The sequence below is a fragment of the Mustela nivalis genome, assembly GCF_964662115.1.
Source record: "Mustela nivalis genome assembly, chromosome: 11".
In the NCBI taxonomy this organism is placed as follows: domain Eukaryota; kingdom Metazoa; phylum Chordata; class Mammalia; order Carnivora; family Mustelidae; genus Mustela; species Mustela nivalis.
The window spans coordinates 62,557,311-62,583,335 of record NC_139030.1 but is presented as its reverse complement, the minus strand read 5'-3'; the positions used below and the strand labels follow the sequence as shown (position 1 = coordinate 62,583,335).

The following is a 26,025-nucleotide window of genomic DNA, read 5'->3' as shown; positions in this document are numbered from 1 at the left end:
TGTATACATATATATTTGTGTCTGTGTATGTATATACCTCTCTCTCTCTCTCTCTCTATATATATATATGTATAATTTTTCACCTTAATCACTTATGTGCTTTATTATACCTACAGAGACCTATTGAGGACTTCTTTTTATGGCTATTTATGTTGTATTTCATAGATTCCAGTAAACACTTCTGATCAGTTGTTATTTTTCACTGATTTTAATAGAGTTGCTCTCTTTTTATGAGCTTGTTTTCTGAGTCACAAATTGTTTCTTATAGGAAATCAGTCAATACATGCTTGTTGATTATCCATGTTATATTAAATGTGAGTTAGTATAGAAATGATTAAGGAAGAAGCCCACATCTATAGGGAGAAAGAAGTTGAGTAACAATGAGTATTAACAAAATATGCTCTAGTCCCCTACACAGGCCTGTGTGTCAGGGCTGTGTAGGGGCTAGAATAATGGTCACTGATGGATTTGTTCTTAAGAAGGTCTGAGAACTCCCTAGAGGATATGGCATGAGCAGAGATAGGAAGCAGAAGCAGAAGGTCATCAGGAAGATAAAGATTGCTGGGCATTCTGGCTAGAGGGTCAGAAAGTGAGACTTCATTTTGTTGAGTCAAGTAATTTGGTATGGTCAGAGTTTAGAACTGGTGGAGGGTAACTGGCTGGAAAGGAACTTATCTGTGAGTTATAGTTTGGGCCTGATTCTGCAGGCAATAAATCCCTTGAAAGATTTTAAGCAGTAAAATGCCATGATCATATTTGCATGATTGAAAGGTCCTTCTGGTTGTAGGTGGAGAATGGATTGAATGGGGCTGAGACCGGAGACAGACCAGTTATTAGGCTGTTACAGTAGACCAGACCAGAGGTAATTGGGTCCCGTGAAATTGCCTGGCTCAGGCAACACTATGCGACTGTTGAAAATAATGGAAAAAAATCCTCTGGTTTTAAAGCTGTTACTTGTGATTAAACAGGAATGGAGAAAAGGGCCCTAGGATCCTTCCCACTAAAGTTCTTCATTCTACTTAGAAGCCCAGGCACCCAAAGAAACCAAAGGATAAATGGAGAAAAAGAAATAAAACAGCACAAATAAGACATTGACTTCTCTCCTTATTAGTTAAAAACAGTTTGAAATTTTCTAATGAATAAATCAAAGAGCAGAAGTTCAACTTGGAACAATTGAGATGTGCCTCTAATTGTCCCCTACACGACTTAGCTTTATTAATTTTAATTAATCATTACACTATTTAACTTTTTAACTTGTAATTAATCATGACTCCTCAGTGATCTGTCAGAACATAGTGATCAGCAAAGCCCCTAGTCGTAACTGTAAGTGAGGTGGCTCTCTTCTGACCACTGGCAATTTGATCTCTCTTTTCACATTACATATTCGAAACCATTAGCACTGAGGTTCTCACAACTGTTGTAGTCAGGACCTACAGCAAGTGTGACTTGTTTAACTCTTTGGTCTTCTTGTTCTACCCGTATTGCTGTTACTTCTTAAAGTAATTTTTGTAGTTTTAGAAGACTTTCTACCTTATCAGTTAAAAGTCCATGATATTTGAATCTGTATATATTGGAAATGTCAATGTATATTCCTCCTCCTAACGTCTATGATTATATATTTGTTAAGCATTTATTGCTTCTTAATTATTGATTATATATTTGTTAAGCATTTATAGCTTCTGAATATGTTTGCATTCTGACTCATGCTCCTGATCTCTTTTTTAGAGATCCTTCTTCAGTAATTTGTTGAATCAAAGTAAAGCTCAAACTTTAGGGTGCCATGGTTCTTTCTTAAATCTAAAGCTTTAATTTTCATGAGCATTCCTATATAAAATCCTACTTAACAGAATTTTCTTTTGATGGTCCATTATAGGGATTTTTAAAAAATATTTTATTTATTTATTTGAAATAGAGAGAGAGAGATCACAAGGAGGCAGAGAGGCAGGCAGAGAGAGGGAGAAGCAGACTCCCCGCTGAGCAGAGAGCCCAATGTGGGCCTCGATCCCAGGACGCTGAGATCATGACCTGAGCTGAAGGCAGAGGCTTAACCCACTGAGCCACCAGGCGCCCCATTATAGGGATTTTTAATGTGCTTTACAATGTAATGCCTAAATACTGAAGCATTAAGTAGGGTGGCCAGCCAACTCACCCAGTTGAAAGCTTTATGGGTCTTTATGGGTCTTTCAGAGCTAAAACCAGGACTCTTGGGATGCCGGGGTGGCTCAGTCAGTTAAGCATCTGCTTTTGGCTCAGGTCATGATCCTAGGGTCCTGGAATCAAGTTCCACATCAGGCTCCTTGCTCAGTGGGTAGCCTGCTTCTACCTCTTTCTCTGCCTGCTGCTCCCCCCTGCATGTGTGCTCTCTCTCTCTCTCTCCAACAAATAACTAAATAAAACCTTAAAAAAAGATAAAAACAAATAAAACCAGGAGTCCTGAGCAAAATGGGGTATTTGGTCATTCTACTTAATAGTCAGGAATGTTAGTTAAGCCTTCCTAAATGCCTGCTTCAATTTAATTGAGAAGTTTACTTTAATAATGGTGGATTAGGTCTTTTCAGACTCACGACTGGAGTTACTCCACCATTTTCTTTATTCCACTTTTGTCAGCACTGGAGTCCCCAAAATACTTAAAAATAGTATTTTCACATGTGTTATTTTCTCGATTATTTTCACTGCTGCATTTTATAGGGGATTTAATCAATACAATCCTAGCATCTTAGGATGGAAGTTTCTCATTTGCTTTGCAGGCGGTTGGTCTGGATCAATTACTGGGGGTAGAGTGGGCTAGGGAGGGTAAGACCAAATTTTGTGACACTCTGACCTATAGCTGATATGAATAAAATAAGTTAGCAAACTTTATAGATAATCTAGCTAATTGTTAAATGTAGATATAGGAGAATTGTAATTGGGTAGAACAGTTTTTGGTAAGATGCGGTTTAGTCCAATGACAGGGAACTTCACACTTTAAACATTAACTCCTTCTCAGAGATTTTTTCAGTGAAGTTTTGGGACTATATATGTTGGAATCCCATGGTATACTGGTATACCTATTAAAATACTGACTTCTGGGCTTTTATCTACATGTACAGTGTTAAAATGTCTGGTGTTTGTGGCTCAGGAAATCTGCCTTTTTAATAAGCACCCAGGTGATTCTTATTAAGAACACTGCAGTTTGAGAATGCATCCATCCAGCAACCAGGATTACAGCTTACTTACAGCTACTGAATTAACTACTCAACTACATTGTCTTGGCCTAATCTACCACACTGACATGTTATACAAATGAAAGAGAACTTAGCTCTTGAAATTTCTGAAGTCTTCAGAGATGAAGCTTTGTGTCAATTCAGACTGTGCTGATCAGTGTAGCCAAATGCAAATTAATATGGGTAGAAAAGCAGTGAAAATCAGAAGTATGAATTAAAATGCTTTGCTATTCATCATCATAAGCAAGAACAAGATGTGACAGCTATTGTGGAACATTGTGTGAAGATGTAATATAAACGCTAGGCAAGGATGTTAGGGCCACTCGCTGATGGAGAGAATTCTGATCACTGAAGTTGCAACACATACATTAGACCATATCACTGTCTGTGGTTATTTATTGTTTCATAGGAGAGAATATCATTATGCTTACTGTAAAGTTCAAAAGAGCAGTCTCACAACTGTGTACTAAAACTAACACAGGCTCTTAGACATTAAAGCTAAATTGCTGAGAGATTTCTGGGATAGCTTTTGTAAAGATTGCAGAGATTAAATATAAAATCTAAATATATTTTTTTAAAAAGTGATAATGAGTGGATAAGACTTGAGATCCAGATAGACTGAGTTTATTTTGACAAATCAGGATCATAGGTACAATTTGACATTGCTTTGTTTTGATTAGTTATTACTTTGTGAATTCTATGTGGTAGGCTCTATCTGGGCCATTGGATCCTTGGCCAAGATCAGGCCAAGATCATTGGCCCATTTAGAGCAGGAGAGGTTAGAACTGAAATTCAAATAGAAAGTCATTGATTGTTGCTGTTGAAAAAATATGTTGAGTGAGATAAACATTATATAGAGTTATTATATAAATGATGGTATTTTAATATGTATTAATGATGATAACAGGGTGCCATCATGAAATCAAGAAGGTATTGTCTGGGGCAGAGGAGTAAGGAGGAAAATATTTTTTTGTTGTTGTTCAAAGGTGACTTATCCTTGGAGCATTACCTTAATTGTGTTGATTATGTATGGGATGCATTTGCTGAACCTCCCGTGCCAAAAATATACTCATAAGCCTGAGAATAGTTCATGATCCATTCTTGCTGCCTCGTTCAAAAAACAGTGACGTCTAGACCATTTCAGAGAGATAATTAAATCTTCAAGGCTTTTGGAGAAAGAGCATCTTAGTCTCCCTTAAATTACTGTCAAACAATTTTTTGTATGTTTCTAAATTAGGTTTTAATACAATTTAAGCCCTTTATTTTATTTTGTTTAATTTTATTTTTAGTTTAGATTTCTTGTCATTTAAGATGAAAAATGTCCTGCCATTAGTTTTCAGAGCCATCTTTAGTCACATGCAGGACCAACTCTGTGCTGTATCTCAACATTTAGGTCCAGGTGTAATCAGAATTCCTGGGAGGGCAGATTTCTTCCAGATGGGGTAAGTTTTGGAAGGGAAGAGTGCCTGGTGCTTTGATGACTACAGAAGGTTTAGACCTTATGAACTGAATGTCTGTCTATTTGTGTATGAGCTCTCAACATTTTTTTTTTTTTCTTTTAAGTACTTTCTCTGTGCTGAGGGTTTACTTTCTGACTCATGCTCCTGATTCAGCAGTTCCCCAGAAATGGCTCCAATCCTTCCATATTTGGCAGCACTACTTAGAGAATGTAGAAAGAAAATGATGTAGCCTCTTTGTATATGTGTATTTATTCAGATTAGCATTATCGGTTCCAAAAATGTCTTCACATGTGTTATCTGTTTCTTCCTGGTTTTGCTTTGCTCTACATTTCTCCCAGTGGCCTTTTCTCAAATATGCTTCATTACTCTCCATTTTGCATTTTTATACATGAAATGCAAACCTCTTATACATACATGGCTTTTCTTTTCATGTAGTTAAGATTTTAGTATGTTATAGCCTGTAAATTGTAGACTGGTAATGCTTCACGTGAGTCCTTGATGATAAAGTTTAGGTGTCTTAAGTTTTTCAGGCTAACTCGCTAAAATGGGGGACAGATTTTTGGTCCAGAACTTTTTATGTCCATTCTATGGAATAGACTGATGGTCTTTAGTTTTTAATTCAGTTATTGAATATGTTTAAATTCAGTCTAAACAAGCTGAATTTTGCTTATCTTTAAACATGTTTAAAATGTACTATAGAAGGGTACTGGACCTTTAAAGGGTGCCCTTCTGTCTTTCAAGTTCTACTAGACCAGTAGTACAGATACCAGTTAAATATTATTTCTTATTAGAATTAGTCATTTGATTATATGTGCTTGATATGATGTCTTCTCTGGTTTGGATACACTTGGAAAAATCTAATATGCTACTTTTAGCTTTGAAGAAGCATATTTCTTTCTTTACACCGAAAATCATAATATCATCAGAGCCAGACAATGTTGAGGGGGAGAAAAGAGATATATTCATGATTTTTGAAACAACTGTTAATACAATTGAATAGTAGAATTGAAATGATAGAATTATAGAGATAAAATTCTTCTCAGTGATAATCTAGTTAAAATTTTAGGGAAATGGAAAGCATGATTCAATGAGGTAAAACAACTTGCTTATCTTTTCAGAAGCATTTGGTGGAACAGTCTGGAATATGCTTTTATGTTTGACTCTTATTCTGGCGCTCTCCTTACTAACAATAATTCAGTTTTTTAAATGCATTTCTGGCTTCTCTAATTTAACATAGTTTATAATGATGGAGACTATATTTTGTTAAGACCTGTCAAGGATTTTCTATTACTAGGGTGGAAGTTATAGATCAGATCAGCTAGTTACCGAGCTGAGCAGAGGGGAAGGGCAATCAAGAGATTTATGCCTTATACATTTGTCTGATCTTGAACAGCATTGCCAAATCCTTTTTTAGGCAAATACAATAAGGGAAAGAGAAAACTTGCTACGTTTTAGGTTCTGAGTGATAGTCATATGGCTAAAGACAGAGTACATATGGAGTAATGGGAAAAGGGGTTTTAGATGATGGTAATAGATAAATGAAGGCTGGAAGATGCAGTGCCTTTAAGTCATGTATGTGTTTGCACTTAATTGTTATGAGTAACTGGGAGCCACAGATGGCTTTTAAGCAGGAAAGTGGCATGCCATGATCACAATCGTGTTTTAGGAAAAACAATCATTCTGGCTGACCATGAAGAAAGTAGTAAATGAGGCAAAACCGAGGTTGGTTCAACAGTCAGGGTGCTACTGCAGTAATTCAGAGGAGAGGTGGGAATCTGTTGCTTAAGGAAATTTGAAGAAGCATCCACTCTTGGCGATATTATGAAGAAAGATTTGTTGAAAACTTGAAGTATGTAAACTTTCCTCTTGCCCTTGAGGAAGTTTGATGCCTGAAAATGAAGGAGAAGATACTTATGAAGAAAGAGTACAGGCTGGGGGTGTGAAGATGCAGGGACCACCTAGCAGAAGAGCTTCTAAATTCATATTTGGACTGAAGCATGTGATGTAGGAAGTGTGGGTAAAAGGTAAGGCCAGAAAGATACTGAGAGAAGGTTGTGGATGGCCGAGAGTGCCAGGACTTCAGTTTATCAGATGGAAGAGAAGGTAGGCCAGGTTTCTGAGCAGGTAAGCAAAAACTACAATAAGGATGTGCTTAAGAGCTCCAGATTATAATGTATAAAATAAATAATACCATATATAACATTGTCGTGCTCACTTCATTTAGCTTTTTAAAAACACTTCACATCAATATGATAGGTACATTTCACATATCAGATGACGTATTCTATATTACTTTTTTAACCAAAATTTGTTGCACAAATTTATTCTTTTAAAAAAGTTTAGTATTTAAGATGAATTTGTCTTTGACATCATCTTTTGAAGATCCTCTACACAGTGATATGAAAAATCATGTTAAATTAGAAGTGGAATTTCAAAACATTTTTTAGAAGAAATCTGTGAAGATATGTGAACTCATTCAATTATGCATTTATACTCTATAGTTTAACATGTAGTTCTAGAGGTTTTGAATTATGCCCCATTTGTCTTTCAGAGTTCTTTAAGAAATAATGTTATGACTCTGTGAAGAAAAAAATTTCAGAAATTTGATGTATATTAAAATTAGATGAACACTTTGAAGATGACAAATTTTATCATTCCAGAGATTAGTCTATTAGTAATAATTCCTAATTAAAAGATACTATGAGTATCTGAAATTTCAAAATGTCAGTGTGTGTATACATATGTCTTCTGATGAGCACACCTAAGGTTAACCAAGAGTTGATGTTATGATTATTATTGCTGTTACATTATTATTATTTTGATCTGTGTTGTTATAAGAGTAACGATTCAGTAGGTACCAATTATAGACAAATTCTGTGCTTTTTTTTTTTTTTAAAGATTTTATTTATTTGTCAGAGAGAGAGAGGGAGTGAGAGCGAGCACAGGCAGAAAGAATGGCAGGCAGAGACAGAGGGAGAAGCAGGCTCCCTGCTGAGAGCAAGGAGCCCTATGTGGGACTCCATCCCAGGACGCTGGGATCACGACCTGAGCCGAAGGCAGCTGTTTAACCAACTGAGCCACCCAGGCGTCCCTCTGTGCTATTTTTGATACAAAGCCATTTCAACTTGTTTTAGGGGGGAAAATGTATAGATAAGTCTATTTCTCCAAGGGCTGAAGGATCTTTTCCTGCTGTATTATCAAGGTCAATCTAAGTTACAGATTTCCTGCTAATGTAGTGGCTTTCACTCTGCAAGCAAAAGTGAGAAGAGAGCATAACATGTTGGAAAATGCCTCCTTCTCTGACTCATCTCATTTTCTGAAATAATGCCAGCAATTATGTGCCATAGGAACAGGTTGCTTGTTTTTGTGCATTAACTTTGATATGCCCCTATATAATTTGGTTTCAAACTGGAAAATGAGGATCTTAACTGGTTGGGAGAATAAAATCTGGTATAATGGGTGAAAGTAAATTCTATATTACTGTTACATTACCCATGTAATGTTTTACTTCACATTCTTTATAAATATAAGTAAAATGTTACTTTTTTTTGAACCTACATATATATTTTAATGCAGAGCTGAGACAAGAAGTATTATCTGACTCCGAAGAGTTTTTAATGACTCATCTGGCCTTTTAATATTTCCCATAGGAGACTCTTTTGTTGCTTAATGGTCCATGTTTCAAAATAATTTTCTTACATTTAAAAATCTCCTTTGAGAAATATAATTTCATTGGTAATAATATCCTCTAATAATATCCTCTAATATCCTCTTTTTTTTTTTTTTTTCAAAAATCAAAACCTTCAAATTGTTACTTGTTTGATCAGATCACATTCCTGCTCTGTCATTCACTAGTCACACAATGTTTTTTGTTTGTTTGTTTTATCTTCAAAATTATCTTTCGGGGACTTATGTTCTACTTGTTTTTAGTTTTTATATCTTGCATCTTCCACCAACTAACGGGGTGTTTTGTGCAGATTTTTTTTTTCCTTTGAGTTACTTTTATTTTGGAAATGATAATAATACGTATCCTCTCCTCTCCTTATCACTCAAAGTTATCCTAAGGGTTCAAAGACCTGATATATAGACCATGCATTGCAGAATTTAAGCCCTGTATAGGAAAACATCTTCAAACTTATTGTGTCTGCCATTTTTCACACCTCTAACCCACGCCTGTGCCACCTATTTAAAGACACGAATTTTCCTGGTTCTGTTTACAATATTTTTCTTTAGAAATATTTAGTTAACTTTCTGTGTCAAACTATTTCACTAGCTCTTGGCAATATGCTCGACTTTCCGTTTTTATTAACTAGTTGTTATTACCTGTAAAGATCGGCGATTACCCTGAAAATTAATGTTTGGAAAGGGTATAAACTACATTTATTCAAAAGCTGTATCTTTCAGTGTTTAGAAAATACTATAGATCTTTTTGTATAGTTTTTCATGTTCAGAATTTGGTTATATTGAAAACTTCTGGAGTGCAGAGTTTACACTTGGCACTCTTAAAAACTGCATTTAGAATAGTCTTAAACCTACATGACTGGCTACTGTGGTAGAAAGAACCAGTTCTGCTCCTAACTGGCCACTTTATGTTTACTAAGTCCAATAATATTCTTGAGTAAATTCTTTTGTTTTTAATATATAAATAATATTCTTTTTATCATATTTGCAAGGCAAAGGTAAATTAATATTTTTTAATCATTAAGTTCCATAATATATAAAATATAATGATTTTGATGAATGAAAATGACTTAAATATCCCTTTTTCATGTCATTTTCAACTTATTAGTATTTCATTTATGTCATTTTTCTTCAGGTGTATTTTTTTAACCCTTTTGGTTGCACCAAAATTTCAATATTATTTTGTGTCCTTGCATATATGTTTAGTAAAAATACAATCTTAGTTATTTATTGTGGCCTCGTTTTTTTAATTGGTGGTTTAATTATAGCCAGTGAAACCACTGATGCACTTGACATTGTTTATTCTCTATATAAATAGCCTTGTGGTTTACTTTTGTCTACCATGTTATGTCCTCACTTTTATGTATTTTAAAACACTCTGGTCTGGTGTTGGAGAAGCCATATAACTCTCTTCACCACTTTCTATTGATGTCAATTTGGAAGGAGAATATCAAAAAGATCATATATTTTCAAAACTTTGGTGACGTTACAGAAACTTCTCTATTCATTTACCACAGGTTTAACCTCACTTTCTGGGAATTTTTATGGTACATTCCTGAAACCACAGGAACAAATCTGTCATGCTTAGTAATAAGATTCACTATTTGAAGAGTCAGTTTACTGTAGAAGAAGGTGTTGCATGGTATCAAGCTTGCTGTTTTTAAAATATGTCAGGTGTTAGAGGAGATTGGGTATTGAGTTTGAGAGAATCAGTGTACACAGTGACTACAGGTATAAATTTCAGAGTCAGATAGTCTGGTTTTAGAATCTATATACCATGTGTTTACATGGTTCTGGGCAAGTTGATTAATTTCCCTTTCTTTGGTATCTTCATTTGTAAAAAAGGAGGTAGAAATTATTTCTTTCTCTTTTTTGGGGGTGGAGATTAAGATACTATAGTGAGTCTGCTTAGTATATTATCTAGCACTTAAGGGTCACCCAATAAAATTAATAAATGTTATCTATATCATCAAAAACAATAATAGAAAGTTCTTAGTTGAACACACTTTTGGAATTAACATATATAATATATACCAATATTATTAGTTCTCTAAAAGTGTTGACCAAAGATGGGCCCTTATGTGAATTACAATGCCATTTTATTGATAAGTACCAGAAATGAAGGCTTTCTCAATTGCAGCAGATTTTTAATGGACAAGTGCAGGTTTAGCATGACTAGAATGAGTTGAAAATTATATTTATTTATTTATTAGATATTTTATTTATTTATTTGAAGGAGAGCGAGATCACACATAGGCAGAGAGGCAGGCAGAGAGAGGAGGAAGCAGGCTCCCTGCTGAACAAAGAGCCCGATGCGGGGCTCGATCCCAGGACCTTGGGATCATGACCTGAGCCGAAGGCAGAGGCTTTAATCCACTGAGCCACCAAGGTGCCCCCAAAATTATATTTATTTATACCAGGAAGGATTCCAGGCAAAATTTATAATTTTTACAATTACATTTGCCAGCCAGACATAAGGAATTTCACCTGTCCTTTAATTAAATAATAATTAAATGCTGTAAAATATCATAGAGTGCTAATGAGAGTAAGGGCCTTTCCTTTGACTAAGTCATGGTCATTTAATTAAGTTCCTTTAGAACTGGACCATGAACCTAAATATAGTGTCCAACATTTAGAATATCTCTCTGAGATCTTGTTTTATTAGCAGCTTATTTAACTCAGAATTGACTTAGGCCTTTTTTTCCCATTCTGTTTTACCATATTTTTTAAAGTATTTTTCAGTAGCTTAATGCTTTTATAAACCATCATCCGTGAAACAGTATATTGGCCTATAATGACTGACAAAAAAGATTAATTATTGTGACTTCTCATCATCCATGAGAAGAAAAGCGTGGGGACTAACTCTCTATATAGTCAGAGTAATATGCACTCTATAAATTGGTTTTAAAAACAGGGTGAATAAAAATAGTTAATGTTTTATTATAAGGCATATCCTAATGAAATAATTTTGAATCAGAATAACTTTCAATCAGAAAACTTGATTTATATTTGCAGTGTTTCCTCCTAAATAAGATTGTATGAATTAGGCATGCATTTGATTGCAAATAGTAGAAAATCCAATCAACAGTGCCTTCAACACTTGGAACTTTGTTTTTCACCTGTAACAATACGTTCAGAGCAGGCAGTCAGGCTGGTCCAGCTGCTCCAGAATGTCATCAGAGACTCTCCTGGAGTCCTGAGATGTCTCCAGTCTTCCTGTGCTGCCATCTTCAACATCTGTCTTTCCTACTAGTGGTCCCAAGGGTACTGCACCTTCAGATGTCATTTCAGGTACAAGTGGAAAGAATGGGGAAGAGCAAAGGCCAACAGAGCTTTCTCTTAGGAAGGTTTTGATGTTGTGTTCAGGAAAGACATTTCCTAGGAAAATTTCTATCCATTGCATTGTTCTGAATGTCCTCTGACTCCCTTGTCCCAACCAGAAGAGTATCAGGAATTGATTGCTTTTAGCTGTACATAATTTCTTGAATTAAGTAAGGTGGTTTTCTGTGGCTTTGTGTGTGTGTGTGTGTGTGTGTGAAAATGATGGGATCAGAGTGTGGATAATACCAGAAAAAAGGAGATCCTTCCTTAACCAAATTTTAAAGGTTATGTGAATATGGAATATAATGAAAAAATATTGATTTTAAATGATATTTCTTCTACTTAACTTAAAAATGCAAATAATCAGGGGCACTTGGGTGCCTCAGTGGGTTAAAGCCTCTGCCTTCGATTCAGGTCATGATCTCAGGGTCCTGGAATCGAGCCCTGCATCAGGCTTTCTGCTCAGCAGGAAACCTGCTTCCTCCTCTCTCTCTCTCTGTCTGCCTCTCTGCCTACTTGTGATCTCTCTGTCTGTCAAATAAATAAATAAAATCTTTAAAAAAATGCAAATAATCAAATGCAAGATTTTTGTATTTTTCCTGTAAGAGCTAATGTAAAGTAAGAAAAATTAGTGGCAGCAGAGTATTAAAATTATTTGGTCTAGTCATTTGGCATTAACCTACAATTATTATTTTTTTAATATGAAATAAGACTAAGGTCTAAGGAAAGAAAAATAGCATAAGCTTTTTTAACAGTCTCATTAATTGTATAGCAATAAATGTTAAAGCCCATATAAAATATTATGGAAATAGTCAATTTATCCTTAATTGTGCATTTTGCAAGGAGCTTTTCCCCCTAAACATATTCTAGTTTGACTCTCATCACAGATTAAAAATGTACTTCCAATAGGTGATTCTTTATGTACAAGCATTGTTAAATCATATCCTCCAATAAGCTGCAATTACTCCCTACCTGAGGTGTGGTGGAGTGGGTCTACTAAAACTTTAAATCATATTTAAAAAGTAATTTAGAATGTTTTTTTTCCTGAAAAAGGAAAAATGTGTAATTCCTCTAACTCTATGGTGTGATTCATATAATAATAGAAGGACATGGAATAAAGAAGTGTCCTGTAGAGGAAAGTATGATTAAATGCTCCTGAGAGTTCAAGGTCATGGCAGCCTATTCAGATGAAGTATCACTTCACTAGGATTTTAAAAGATGAATAGACTTTTACCCAGCACCAAGAGCAAAGGCTTGAATGACTGAGGCAGTGTGGTATCATTTGGGTAGCTCTGTGCACTTCTGTAAGGGACACAAAATAAGGGATGGGGTTGTCACATAATGAAGCTATTCAGAAAGCATCTTTGGGATTAGCAGAATTCTGGACCATTTAAAAAATCCAAATGTATGTGGTAAAAATTTTTATCTTAAAATTACTAGCTTCTGTTGCCTATTTGTGCTTTTTGCCAAATGCTAACTATGTCAGTTAGCTATTTGTGAATATGAGAATTTACCTAGTTGATTTAAGGAAATTTAAAAAGAATACTAATGTTTGATATATACTTGACTTGTTCTGAATAAGCCAGTTAACTTCTTTGGATATCTTTTAAATATATATAACTTGTACCTCTTGTTCCTCAAATTAGCAATCATATTATGCATTACCCTTTCAAACAGGTGACAGGGATCTTGCTCTGGGGAAAAAAATTATCTCTCGGTACTTTTTCAAACAACACAACTCAGTGTTTTTTGTTTGTTTGTTTTTGTTTTATTTATTTTTGTTTGTTTTTAATGGAGGGAATTCCTGGATCCGTGCATTCTCAGACAAACATTTTTTTTTTTCCTACTAAATGAGTTGTCAAGATGAAATGCTAATTCACTTCAAGTAGACTTTTTGTGCCAAAAAAGTCAGCATCATGCTCTACTGACATGTAGTGCTAGCTCAGTTATAGTATATTGATTATAATATGCCAGAAACGAGGTTAAACACATCGAAATATGCCTTTTGTTTACTCAACAACCTACACATGAGTTAGGCAGTATTTTTCTCAGTAGACGAAGAAATAATCTGAGAGTATTTGCCTTTTATATGTCAAAGTCTTCATTTCAACCTTGTGAGATAAGCCAAGATACATACTCACTAGGTTAAAAAGTGCTAGTCCTAAAATGTATTTATTTTTTTCCTGCCATTATGAAAGTATTTGTAGAGGCACAGATTTTTAAGAAATAAGTTTTGTACCTTGTCTCGTTCTGCATATCTTTGTATTTTAAATTTCTGAATGTCCTAGGTATCCCAGGTCAATTTTGTTGCTATGAAATTTGTCATTGTTTCCTAATTAGCATGGGATTTATGTTTTGCATTTTCCTCTTTTTTAACCCTCACTTTCTTCTTTCATGGCAGTCCATACTTTACCTACCCACTGGTGTTTCGGTAAATGAAAGACAATTCCAGACTTCAATGGCCTCTGCAGAAACATAAAAACATCTTACTGGGTCATATTTTGCAATAAGGCTCAAAAGATTTGTGACTTTAATCATTTTTTTCCTTTGTATCACCACTTGGTTTGAAGTTTTTCCTGGACAGAATGCCAGGCTGGCATCCGAAGTACCTCATTAGCTGTTCATCTTTGCATTGTTCCACTAACTGCCCATCAAAATTCACTGTGTGGTTCTGGGCCCACTAAAAACAATCGGGCAAGATATCATTCAGAAACATTATGGGATCTGTATTATTTACAGATCACTTGAAAGCTTCAACTGGAGATTACTCAAGAATGGAAAGTACAAAAAACACACTTAGGTTTTATCAGTAATTTATTTTAAAAAGTGGAAAATAAATCAAATGTTGAGTGCATTTCCAAGAAATAGAGCTAAGCCTGCCCAACCCAATGCTGGAAAAAGCAGACAAATGAAAATTTCAGTATTGTTTTTTGGTGTAGCCTATTAATGATATGTATGCCTTTTGGTTTTCAAAATTTGCTTCCCTTTATCCAGACTTAGAGATTAAACTAGCCAGCTTACTTATGGTAAAAAACCATAAGTATTGAGACAGATTTTATTTTTAGCAGATTCTGCTTTACGTTTTCTTTTAATTGTAGAATTAATTTTATTTTTTTAGTTATTGTATTATAACTCTTATTGAGTTGGCTATTTTAAACCCAATTCTTGTCTTGCTCTATATTAATTATATATTTAAATTTAAAAACAACAGATTCTTACCTTCTGCAAAATAATCTACAGTGTTTTGCTTTTCATTGATATATAATAAAATTTTGGTGAACTGTCATCTTTGTTTCTATTGTTCTTTCAAGAGAAAAAGGGTTGTTTCTTTTTTTTTTCCAGGAAAATAAAATAAAATATAAAATGTAAATATATCCTCCTCAATATTTTTATCATTATTATTTTAAGTGGAAACTGTTTTAGATGGCTGAGGAGGCTTGAGTCAGTGATATCCGCCTATGCTGTCTCAGGTGAATACATATATAATAGGGAGTTACATGAAAATTTTCTTATTGTCTTGCATTTTACAGCTGAAGCTCCAAAGCTGAAATTACTGATATGTGCTGTATGTATATAAAGGAGATTCTCAATATATTTATGTAGGATTTTCAAAAAAATAGCAAAACGAACGGTTCAGTTACTATTAGTGTCCATTGCCAGCTTCCATTGTGAAGGGAATTGTTGAGATTTATTAATGTAGATTGTCAGCCTTCTGGGGAGTTTGTTATCCTGGAACGTTTGTCCACCCTATCCCATAGAAGATTGATGAGAAGAAATCCTAATGAGAGTTCCTAGAGAAGCTGATACATGTTTGGCTCTCTTGCAGTTCAGTGAGCATAAATGAATATAGAGAAGATCCAAATTTTGTGGGACCTGGAGCTTATTCAGTAGGTGATTTAATTATATTACTCTTTACATTAGTTTTGCAAATTTTTCAACTTTTAATTATATGAACACATTGTTAAGGCCCTTTCCAGAGATTTGGATAGAGTCCAGGCAAGGGGGTGTGTGTGTGCAAAGCTTCAGCCTCTTTATCTTTATGAGACATCCACCTCTAATATAAATTCATATTTGCTTCTCACTTACTGAATTCATGGGAATTCTTGGAAATTTGCTGGAGATGCTTGAGGTGACAGAATTCTATAGGGCTGGAAAGACCTAACCTACAGGACTGGAAAGGCATGGCAAGGATACCTTAGTATGCCATAAGCTAACTGCATATTAGAGAAAGCAGCTGGACTGCAGCCATTCTGAGGGGAATCCTGCCCAAAAAGTCTGCCTGCTGGAGGCGGGGAGACTCTAACATAAGAAAATCTGGGGTGATTCCCCATGGTCTGAAATTTCTTTCTTTCTTTTTTAAAGATTTATTTATTTATTTGAGAGAGAGAGAAAGGGAGAGAGATGGGGGTGGGGGGCAGAGAAAGGGAGAGGCAAGGAGACTCCCTGTGGAGCGGGGAGCCTGACACATGGCTCAGCCCCAACCCTGAGATCAGGACCTGAGCCAAAACCAAGAGTCAGATACTTAACTGACTGAGCCACCCAGACACCCCTGACTTCTTTCTAAAAAGTCGTTACCTGCCTCAACAAAGAAAGGGAATCAGTGAAGTACCAATCATAAGAAATGGTAAGGTACCTCAGTGTACCCCTCCCCCGCCACCCCGCACCATATATCTACACGTGTTCTATAAAAGAACCAGCAGCTAGTGACTGCTAGAATGGAGAGCAAGACAGCCAGCTGTGCTGGGCCAGCTGGAACCAGACGCACCCGTGTTTCACTCCTCTCCCTCTGATCCCTCCTCCCTGTGTCCTTTCCAGTCCCACAGAAGAAGCAGACTCAGAGCGTGAAGAAAGAGACAGAGTGAAGAAGGATCAGACCACATGCCCCTGCTGAGGTGAACTAAAAAAAATTACACAGGAGCTAGAAGTTTGATTTTCGATGAGACCGAACCATTTAGTAATGAAAGTGAATTGTAATGAGAACCATTTACTAGTAAAAGTGAATAGAAAAAAAGTGAAAAGAGCAGCAACGGACGGTTCTTCACCCAAAGGCTACCCAAAAGCTGAAATGTTGTCATTTACTGAAGAACTGAGATCCCACAGATCTTAAAAGGCAGGAAAATGGGAAAAAAGGATAGTTTTCCTATCCACAAGTTCAGGCTGCTCAAGAAACAAGTTCCATGTATATTCCATCAAGGAATAGTGCTGGCTTTAGCTCGCTGCATTTTGCGTCCCTGTTGGGGGCCTGGTGACATAAACCGTCTGAGATCCCAAGACAGTCCTCCTCCCAGGGTAAGAATAGGTTAATTATGTGGCAGCTTTTCTCCCAACATGAAGGGAAATCCCTGGAAATACATTTAGTAAAAATCCTACATTATTCTGTTTTCATCTGGGACGTAGTTAATTAAATTTGCTTGAATTATTGATGCGAGTACAAACTGTTTTTGAATATTAAGAAGGCCAATTTGAAAGTAGAACTAGGCATCTATAGAGACATTGCCAATTGTTCTGAAGATTTAATTTTTCCTTTCTATGTTATCATAGATGACTTCATTTAATTACCATTTTAATATTTATATCTTTTGGAACTGTCAAAATTCTGAAGAAAGTCATGCTTGGTGTCTATTTCACTTTATATCTCCATTAATATCTTTGGGAAGAAGTGAAAGAGAAAAAAACTGAGAAAATTTGATTTTGAGTGATTGGCTTCCGTCTGTTTAATAAAAAGATACTATGGTATGGCTTAAGCAGTTTTAGCTCTATCCTTTTAATTTGATACAGTAAAATATGCAATAAGTTCAATTTTGAGTTCTATAATCCTTGACTGTAAAGAAAAGGCTACTGTGTTTCTATTAATGTCCCAGGGCACAGTATACAGTGTATTATCATGACATTAGTTCCTGGAAACTCAGTGTCTCCTGAATCTTTTATGGAGTTTGTTTCCTTTGTTTATTTTTCTCTCATTGCTATAAACTATCTATGGTTTTCCTGAACTCAGCACACATTGGCTGGTATACTAAATCACAAATGTAAGCATTTCAGCTCTTGATGCAGTTATTTTAATGTCTAGAACCTGAGTCTATTTCAAAACAGACTCCAAAACAATAAGAAGTCTCTTACCTTCTTGCCGTTATTTCTTGCCTATTTTGAGTGGGAGAAAGTGACATGGAGTCACTAGTCCCAAGGAAAAGCAAAAGTACTTTAACTAAGTAAAAGTAAAAAGCAGCAAAACAGAAACAAGAAGACATAACATTGGATTCTGCTTGTGGACACCCTGGTTTAACTTATTCTAGTACTATCCCCCCCCCCACCCCATGAAGGTTTACAATGTGCATATTTAATGAAACAATAGGAATTGTAAAGGGTAATGAATGTCGGGAAAAAAAACAGATTCTTACTCTTTACTTTTATTTATTTTTTAAATTTTTATTTATTTGAGAGAGAGAGAGAGAACATAAGCAGGGAGATGGGGAGAAGCAGATTCCCTGTGAAAAGGGATCTTCACACCAGGCTCCACAAGGGGGTGGATCCCAGGATCCCAGGATCCCAGGACCCTGAGATCATGACTGGAGCTGAAGGCAGACGCTTAACTTAGCTGACTGAGCCACCCAGGAGGCCCTAGATTCTTCTAAATTATATATCCATGAAAGAAAAATAAAAATAACATGAAGCAAAGATGGCATAACAGGAACACAGTATACTCTCTCACCCGACACATCAAAAAAAGGACAAACTATATTATACAACAAGTTTCAGGACAATGGCTATCAGACGAGGAAGAGCAATGGCAATGATCCCTGAGAGACAGGAGGCAAATGAGGTGAGCCCTAGGACTGCCCCTGCTTGCCGCCTGCACGGTTTCCAGATTGTGGAGCAGGGAGGAGACGCCCAGGTAGAGTTTGGAGGTTTCCCTCAGTTGAGGGGAAGAGTGGGGAGCCCAGAGAAGTCAAAGTGTCTATTGTTCATGAAGTAGACTACCTGAGAGAAGAGAGCAACAAAGAGATAGAATTTTGGAGGTCTATAATCTTCACCACGTGTGCTTGAGGGAGCTACCCAAGGCTAGGGGGTAAATCACTCAAGAAGTATTAAGAGGGAAGAGTAGCTGGAAGTTACACAAGCCCAGGGAGAGTTCTTGTTCCCACCAGCCAGAGTCAAAACCTCGTACTTTGTGGGGCATTGGGTAGAATATTTTGTGCTGGCAAGAACACATACAAATATACAGAATAGTTCTCAAGCTACAGCACTCAAGCCAATACTTCAAGATATAATCTGCCATATATGTTTTGACAAATGTGTTCTTTCTGCCTTTATTTTGATATTTGAGAAATAATCCAGTATTTTCATTTGTGTTCAGCAACTGAATAATATGGCATTGTGTCATGTTAGTATAGTATATATATAGATATATGAGTTTCCTTTAATGTGAATAAAAATGAGAAGCAGTGAAGTATAGAAATGGAAAAGTCTGGCTGATGGTAAGAAAATTTCCATGTCAATTTTCCTTAGAGTGAAATAAGCAAAAGTGGGTAATAAGGGTTTCCTGGAGTAAAGTAGCAGTTTGAATTTGTAAAATACTCACCTTTGGAAGCCTTTATATTCATTTTTACCTTTGATGTGTTTTTATTGGTGGTGTTTGTTTTTACTCATGTACTAGAAAGGAGAAAGAAAGATATATTTATTTGAATCTCTTTCATTAAACTTGTATTTGGTGGTTCATATCTCATTAAAACACAGTCATTATTCATGATTTTATTTTCCTCTGAAACACTGAATAAGCCAACCAACAACCCGACTGGGTTATATTTGTGCTTCTTCTCACCTGAAACACAAATAGAAATTTATATATATATTTTTAAAGATTTTCTTATTTATTTATTTATTCATTCATTTATTTGGAGAGGGAGAGCATGAGCAGGGTGAGAGGAAGAGGGAGAAGCAGACTCCCCACAGAGCAGGGAGCTCCATGCAGTGCTCGATCCCTGGACTCTAGGATCATGACCTGAGCTGAAGTCAACTAAGTCACCCAGGTGTCCCCAAATTTATATTATTCTTTTATCTTTTAGAAGTAAAACTAATAGCTACTAGATTTCTCTCATTTCCTTTTGGTTTCTTGAGAAATCTTGCATTGCCTCTGATATTAGGGTGCTGAATAAAGCTTTATAATCTTTTTTTTCTTAGCCAGTTTAGATCTTTTGTATACACACATAATAAAAAAACAAAACAAAACCACAAAAAAAGCAAAACTGAAGAGAACTTGTAAATCACAGTCATGTGATTTCTTCTTTTTTTAAAAAGTCATGCGATTTTTGGGGGGCATGTATGGTTAAATCATACTCTCCAAACAAAGCTAAACAAACAAAACAGCTATATTTACCCTTATGAGCTTTAATTATAATGGAAACCCTTCTGAGATTACCATCTGGTAACCTGTGTGTTCGATTTAGTTTATTGTCGTATTTGGCACCCATGGTTTTAAAATAATGCTTGATTTATCTCCTTTCTTTATCTTTTCTTTTCTTTTCCTTCCTTCCACCCTCCCCTTCCCCTTCCTCCCCTTCCTTCCTTCTTTCTTCCAACACTTACATAACTTGGTGATTCAAATACAAGTGTGGATTTTATAAAACTTTCCCTTAAAAATATGAGATTTGACAATACCAGGCTTGCTTTCTAGCATGCAGCTAAGTGGCATCCATCCCCTGTACTTGGGGCATCCTCTGTCTGGGTCCCGCAGTTCTCACACAGTTGGCTTCCCCCATTCATGTTACCTGTTCGGCACACACTTTAAGCTTGCAACCTCTGCTGTAGATATTAAAGCTGCAAGTCTACTTTCAGATTCAGCCTGGCTGGAAAACAGCTGAAAACTCTCAAATCTTAAAAGCCAAATTTCTTTTCTGATAGAATTGAAAATTTAATGGGAGTGAAAATCCAAATTCAACAGTTCTTGAATGAGCATGAAATATGTTTTACTGAAGGATGTCTGTTTTTCTGGACCATTGATTCCCCATGTAATATTGCTAATTATAGATTATTTTCCGTTTTTGATGCTGATTGCAATCTTTGAGTTATCAGTTTTCATTATCAGGTCAGGGTATTGTTAAAACAGGAGGAGAGATTTCCTTATTGTTTTTCTTTGACTCTGCACGGTCATGGAAATTATTTTTGGTAATGGCTTCTGTTATTATTTTCCTTATTGATCATATGTTCCCTGTTGTTGCCAGTAATTTAAAAAAAAAAAAAATGCCTCCTGGTCTCTTGGAAACTAGCTCAATACAGATTTTACCTCCCATCCCACAAACCAGTATGTTCATTTTTGTTAAAAAAGATTTTAGTAGTATAACTATTTAATGGAAGCCATTCTTCATTAAGGAGGGTGGTTTTGTTTTCTCCTTAATACTTTGTTGCTGTGTTGGTGACTGATGCTTTTTTAGAGAGAAATTATAGAACTCTGATGTCACGCCCTAGATGAGACTTTCCAATTTTAGCATCTGTCCCCTTGGCACATTTCCTGGTGTTGACAGTTGGGTAAGATGACACCCCTGGGTTTTATGAAGTCCTCCTGCTACAGATGGTGGGTTTTTGCTTTTAAAGAGTCTGCTTTAGAACCAACTCTTTTTAATCTTCTTCCTATATTTTTTGGTGAAAATTTTATATAACAAAAAAATGCCAAGTTTCTCATCTAAATCATTTTATTGTGGCACATGATAAAAAATCAAACCCACAAATTTTGTATTGGCAGAGTCTGCAAGTTCTGGCTCTGCATTCTGCCAGACAGAAAATAATACAAATTTCAAATAAGACCAATACAAAACACTTCAGTCATTTTTCTTGAGTTTTCATACTAGGTACTGCAGAGCTGAATATTTTACTCACTACAACACAGCTTTCTAGAGAATCTTGTACCTGGAATTAATGTTGTAGTACTGTTTCAAGGCAGGACTACATCCGTACTTTCTGAGAAAAACAGCTTTAATAATCTTGGAAAATCTTAGCATATAGTTATTGAGCAATTATGTGCTAGTCCTTATTTTCAGTGTTTCATGTATTATTGAAACTTCTCGTCACCTTGTGAGGTAGACACTGTTACTGTATTTTATAGAAGACAGATGAAACGGATTGTCAGAAAATTTAAATACTTGCTCAAAGTCACATGGTTAGCTAGTGGTGCATCTGAGCTAAGAGTCCTTCCACTCTGAGTCTAGGCCAGGTGCTGGTAAGCAGTATCCTGCACTGATTGATTATCTCCAGGAAGCTACAAAATCTCGTGCTTCATTTGTCCACTAAGTTTGAGTAAATCTCTCCTGCAGAGAAATAAAAACTACTTTATTTAACAGCTTCATTATGTCATTTCCCAGTTTTGTATTTTAATAGAAATTTTGCTCCCTCTGCCTCTTACCCCAACTCAAGCTTTTTATTTTTTTATTTTGATCTTTAAATGGGTGACAAGGGATTCATGGTGTTAAAAATTATGAGAATCGAATTGCTTTATTGGTACTGGAACATGGCAATTTCTTCGGTAAAATCTTCTGGGTATGGAAGTAACTGGAATTGAACAAAATTGTGCAAAAAAATTTATCCCCAATGTCTATGTGGAAAATCATAGCTGAAAATGTAATTTATAGTATTGACCTGAAGTTCAAAATGAAATGTTACGTGTATGAGTTTAAGCTCCTGTCCTCCGAATTTCATTGACGTGACAGAAAAATGTTTATGCAGAGAAAGGAAGCTGTAAGAATCCGGGTAAGCAGGAAAGGATACAATCAGAAAATAAGACAGTTTGATGTATTTCTAAAATGTGTTAAGCAAATGGGGTGAGGGAGAACTCAGAGCAGAAAAATTTAGAACACAAAAATTGAAGCTAAATTTGCTTCAGAGCAAAGACATTGGTCCCTATGGAACTCACAACAGAATTCTTCCCCCCAGAGGGAGTCTGCTAAAGCATTGGTCCACTGGGCCCCTCTGACCCTCTGGGGGCTTCAGTGTTTGTGACCTTGGTAAACCTGGGAAGAACTGTTACTAATGTTAAGTGAGAATTTCCTCATTTGAGTTTTAGGGAAAGATGATGTTAGTAAGCAAAACAAAGACCATTGAAACTTCATTACTTCACATCTGATAAAGCTGAGGTACATTTTCTGTTTAAAAGGACTTCTTTTAAAGATCAGTTCATCACCCAGGGCTATGATGTTTAGCATCATAAAAAACAAAGGAAGGTCAGTTAGGAAGATGAAAATATAATGGCAGATAGATAGTAAAAGATATACCAGGCAAAAGGAACTCAATGATGAGAAAATATCAAGTAATATATGGAGAGCAGCAAATAAAAAATAAATAAAGCAGTCAATTAAAAAAAGAAAACAGTTGTCAAAAAAGAAAAAAGAAAAGAAAAACAATTTTCCAAAAAAGGTACAAGTATATTAAATGATAGTGCTGCTACCTTTTAGGTGATAAAATAGAAGACTCAAAAACAAATATAGAAGAATAAAAAAATATGGAAATACAAGGGTAATTTGACAAATCTACAAGGATACAATATTTTTGTCCAAAGTAGTAAACAACAAAATCTAAGTGGGATATAAAGGATATTATTCACAAAGTTTAGAAAATTTAGTTTGTTAGGTGCATTTTAGAGTGACTGCTGTGCCCTACTGAGAGTAACTTTTTAAAGGATATTTGCAGACATCACCTGTACATCAGGCCATGGAGAAAATCCCAACCTATTTCCAAAATTATACTCATTGGCTACATTTCTTGCTACCATGAAATAAAAATAAAAATTCAGGAGCACCTGGGTGGCTCAGTGGGTTAAAGCCTCTGCCTTTGGCTCAGGCTTTGATCCCAAGTTCCTAGGATCGAGCCCTGCATAGGGCTCTCTGCTCAGCGGGGAGCCTGCTTCCCTTCCTCTCTCTGCCTGCCTCTCTGCCTACTTGTGCTCTCTGTCTGTCAAGTAAATAAATAGAATCTTAAAAAAAAAAACACAAACAATTCAGAGCAAAAACATACATTCTTTACCTACCTAACTTGAATCTGTATCTCAGAAAGGAAGTCGCGAACTCCAGGATTGATTTGTTCAAATGGGCAAGAAAATTGGCGAATTATTTGTGAGAGAGAGAGAGAGAGGGAGGGAGGAAGAGGGTAGGATGGGAGGGAGAGAACACACTGTGCAAAGTGCTTTTTGGGAAGAGAGGTGAACAGTAGTCTTGACATCAGCAATAAATCAAAAGATGAAGAATGTATAGGATAATGGTGGAATCAAGGTTTACTCCTTGCAAGACATGCTTACATGTCACCTGTTGGTTCTATTTAACTTACTTAGAAGCCTTTTTTTTTTTTTTTTAAGATTTTATTTATTTATTTGACAGAGAGAGATCACAAGTAGGCAGAGAGGCAGACATAGAGAGAGAGAGGGAAGCAGGCTCCCCGCTGAGCAGAGAGCCCGATGCAGGACTAGATCACAGGACCCTGAGATCATGACCTGAGCCAAAGGCAGTGGCTTAACCCATGGAGCCCCCCAGGCACCCTCTTAGAAGTCTTTTAAAATTGAAATCACAAAGGGTTTACTGAATTACTGATTTCAGAATATAAAGCTTCCTAAGGAAAAATAAAAATATTTCTGTATGACAACATAGTATCTTCAGGTGACTCTGTTTTCTAAAATAACATTGCTTTAATGAAAAATACTTGAATATCTTCAGATTACCAGTTGGAATCTTTTATTTGTGGTATTTTTGTCATGACACCAAGTTTCTGTGTGCGTTCAATTATTGATAACTAGATCCTATATTTATTTATAATTATAGATTTCTAGAATAGTTTTGTTTTTGCTAAAGTGCTCTAAAGTACATATCCACATATGTAGCCTTATGTATATGATAGTAGAAGTATCATGATTTTTATGGCAATGAAGCTAAGTACCATAAATAGATATGTAATAATAGTGTAAGTATGCCAATGAAAAGGCTTAGAAATTAACATGAGTATGTCTTTGGTTCTTTATAGTATTGAACTATAGTTAAAAAGTCAAAGACTGAGTCAACTGCTTTACAAGCATAATGATTCCTCAGTAAGGACAGTTTTCTCTTTAAATTTCTTATTCAAATTTGTAGTGGAACTATATTTGATATTTCCTTTAGGAAGTCCAGTATGTAGTTTAGGTTCAATTCGGCTGCATCCACAAGATCTGGATCTGGACAAACTCATAAATTTCATAGGCATTAATTAGAACACTCATTCAAAAAAGCACATTTACTGTTTTCAAAAAGCACAGAATTATATTTTAGAGTGGACAATGATGAATGTAGCTGTTTATTTTTTAAGATTGTAAGGCAATTTAAATTGATTTTTATTTACTTTTTATAAGCAATCACTGTTATCTCATTTTATCTTTATAGAAACACTATGTTTAAAATCTTCTAATTTTATCAATGGAGAAGCTGTGTTCAAAGGTACATAGCTAGTAAATGTTGGAACAAGCCCTTGTTCCTGCTGACCTATTTACTCTTGAACTTAATGTTCATAATAGTATCATTTATATCACATTTTATTTTGTAACTGTATCATTATTCTATTTTTAAATCTATCTGGACAAATTTGATTTGCAAGGCTTTTCCCAAGTACTGAATATTTCTGTGGGTCCTTCATAAATACTTATCAGTTGACTTCTGGTTCAGACTGGTTCCTGGAGGGAGAGGGGTAGCTTTGTCATGTGGGAGTCAACTTTCCAACCAGTGAAAATGGAGAAGTGCCATCAGGAATAAGGTAGCCAAGTATTTGAAACTCCCAGGAAGGAGGTGTCTGGGTGGCTCAGTGGGTTAAGCCTCTGCCTTCGGCTCAGGTCATGATCTCAGGGTCCTGGAATTGAGCCCTGCATTGGGCTCTCTGCTCAGAGGGGAGCCTGCCTCTCTGCCTACTTGTGATCTCTTTCTGTCAAGTAATAAAATATTAAAAAAAGAAAGAAAGAAACTCCCAGGCAATTTTCCCTTCCTTGTTGTCTGCTTTTTTTTTGGGGGGGGGGGCGGTGCTTTTGGTAGTCTAGGCAGAAATCTTAAAACTTTGGTTTGACTTTTTGACGAAGATCTTCTCTCCCCCTCCCCAATATTTTATTTATTTATTTAACAGAGATCACGAGTAGGCAGAGAAGCCAGCAGAGTGAGGAGGATGCAGGCTCCCTGCTGAGCAGAGAGTGGGATGCTCGGCCGTCCCAGGACAGTGGGATCCTGACCTGAGCCGGACTCAGAGGCTTAACCCACTGAGCCACCGAGGCACCCCAAGATCATCTATTCTTGACCTAGTTTCTGACTTGGCTTTTTCTCCTAATCTGCCTCTTTGAGAAAAGCCCAGCAGTCCTTACTTTCTGATGACTTCTTTCA

At 35.9% G+C, this 26,025-nt stretch overlaps 1 protein-coding gene across 5 annotated transcripts in view; it reads left to right on the top strand.

Annotated features, from left to right (window-relative positions):
- The window catches only part of KCNJ3 (potassium inwardly rectifying channel subfamily J member 3), a 151,323-nt gene that overhangs the window by 19,345 nt on the left and 105,953 nt on the right, over positions 1-26,025 (top strand). The window contains exon 3 of one of the 5 annotated variants that reach the window (XM_082689438.1): positions 14,067-14,157. The exons of the other annotated variants lie outside the window; for them this stretch is intronic. Coding sequence (XP_082545564.1) covers positions 14,067-14,104 — 38 coding nt within the window. The 3' untranslated portion in view covers positions 14,105-14,157. Of the gene's footprint in view, positions 1-14,066; positions 14,158-26,025 lie in introns of those variants that run through there. 5 annotated transcript variants of the gene reach the window in all.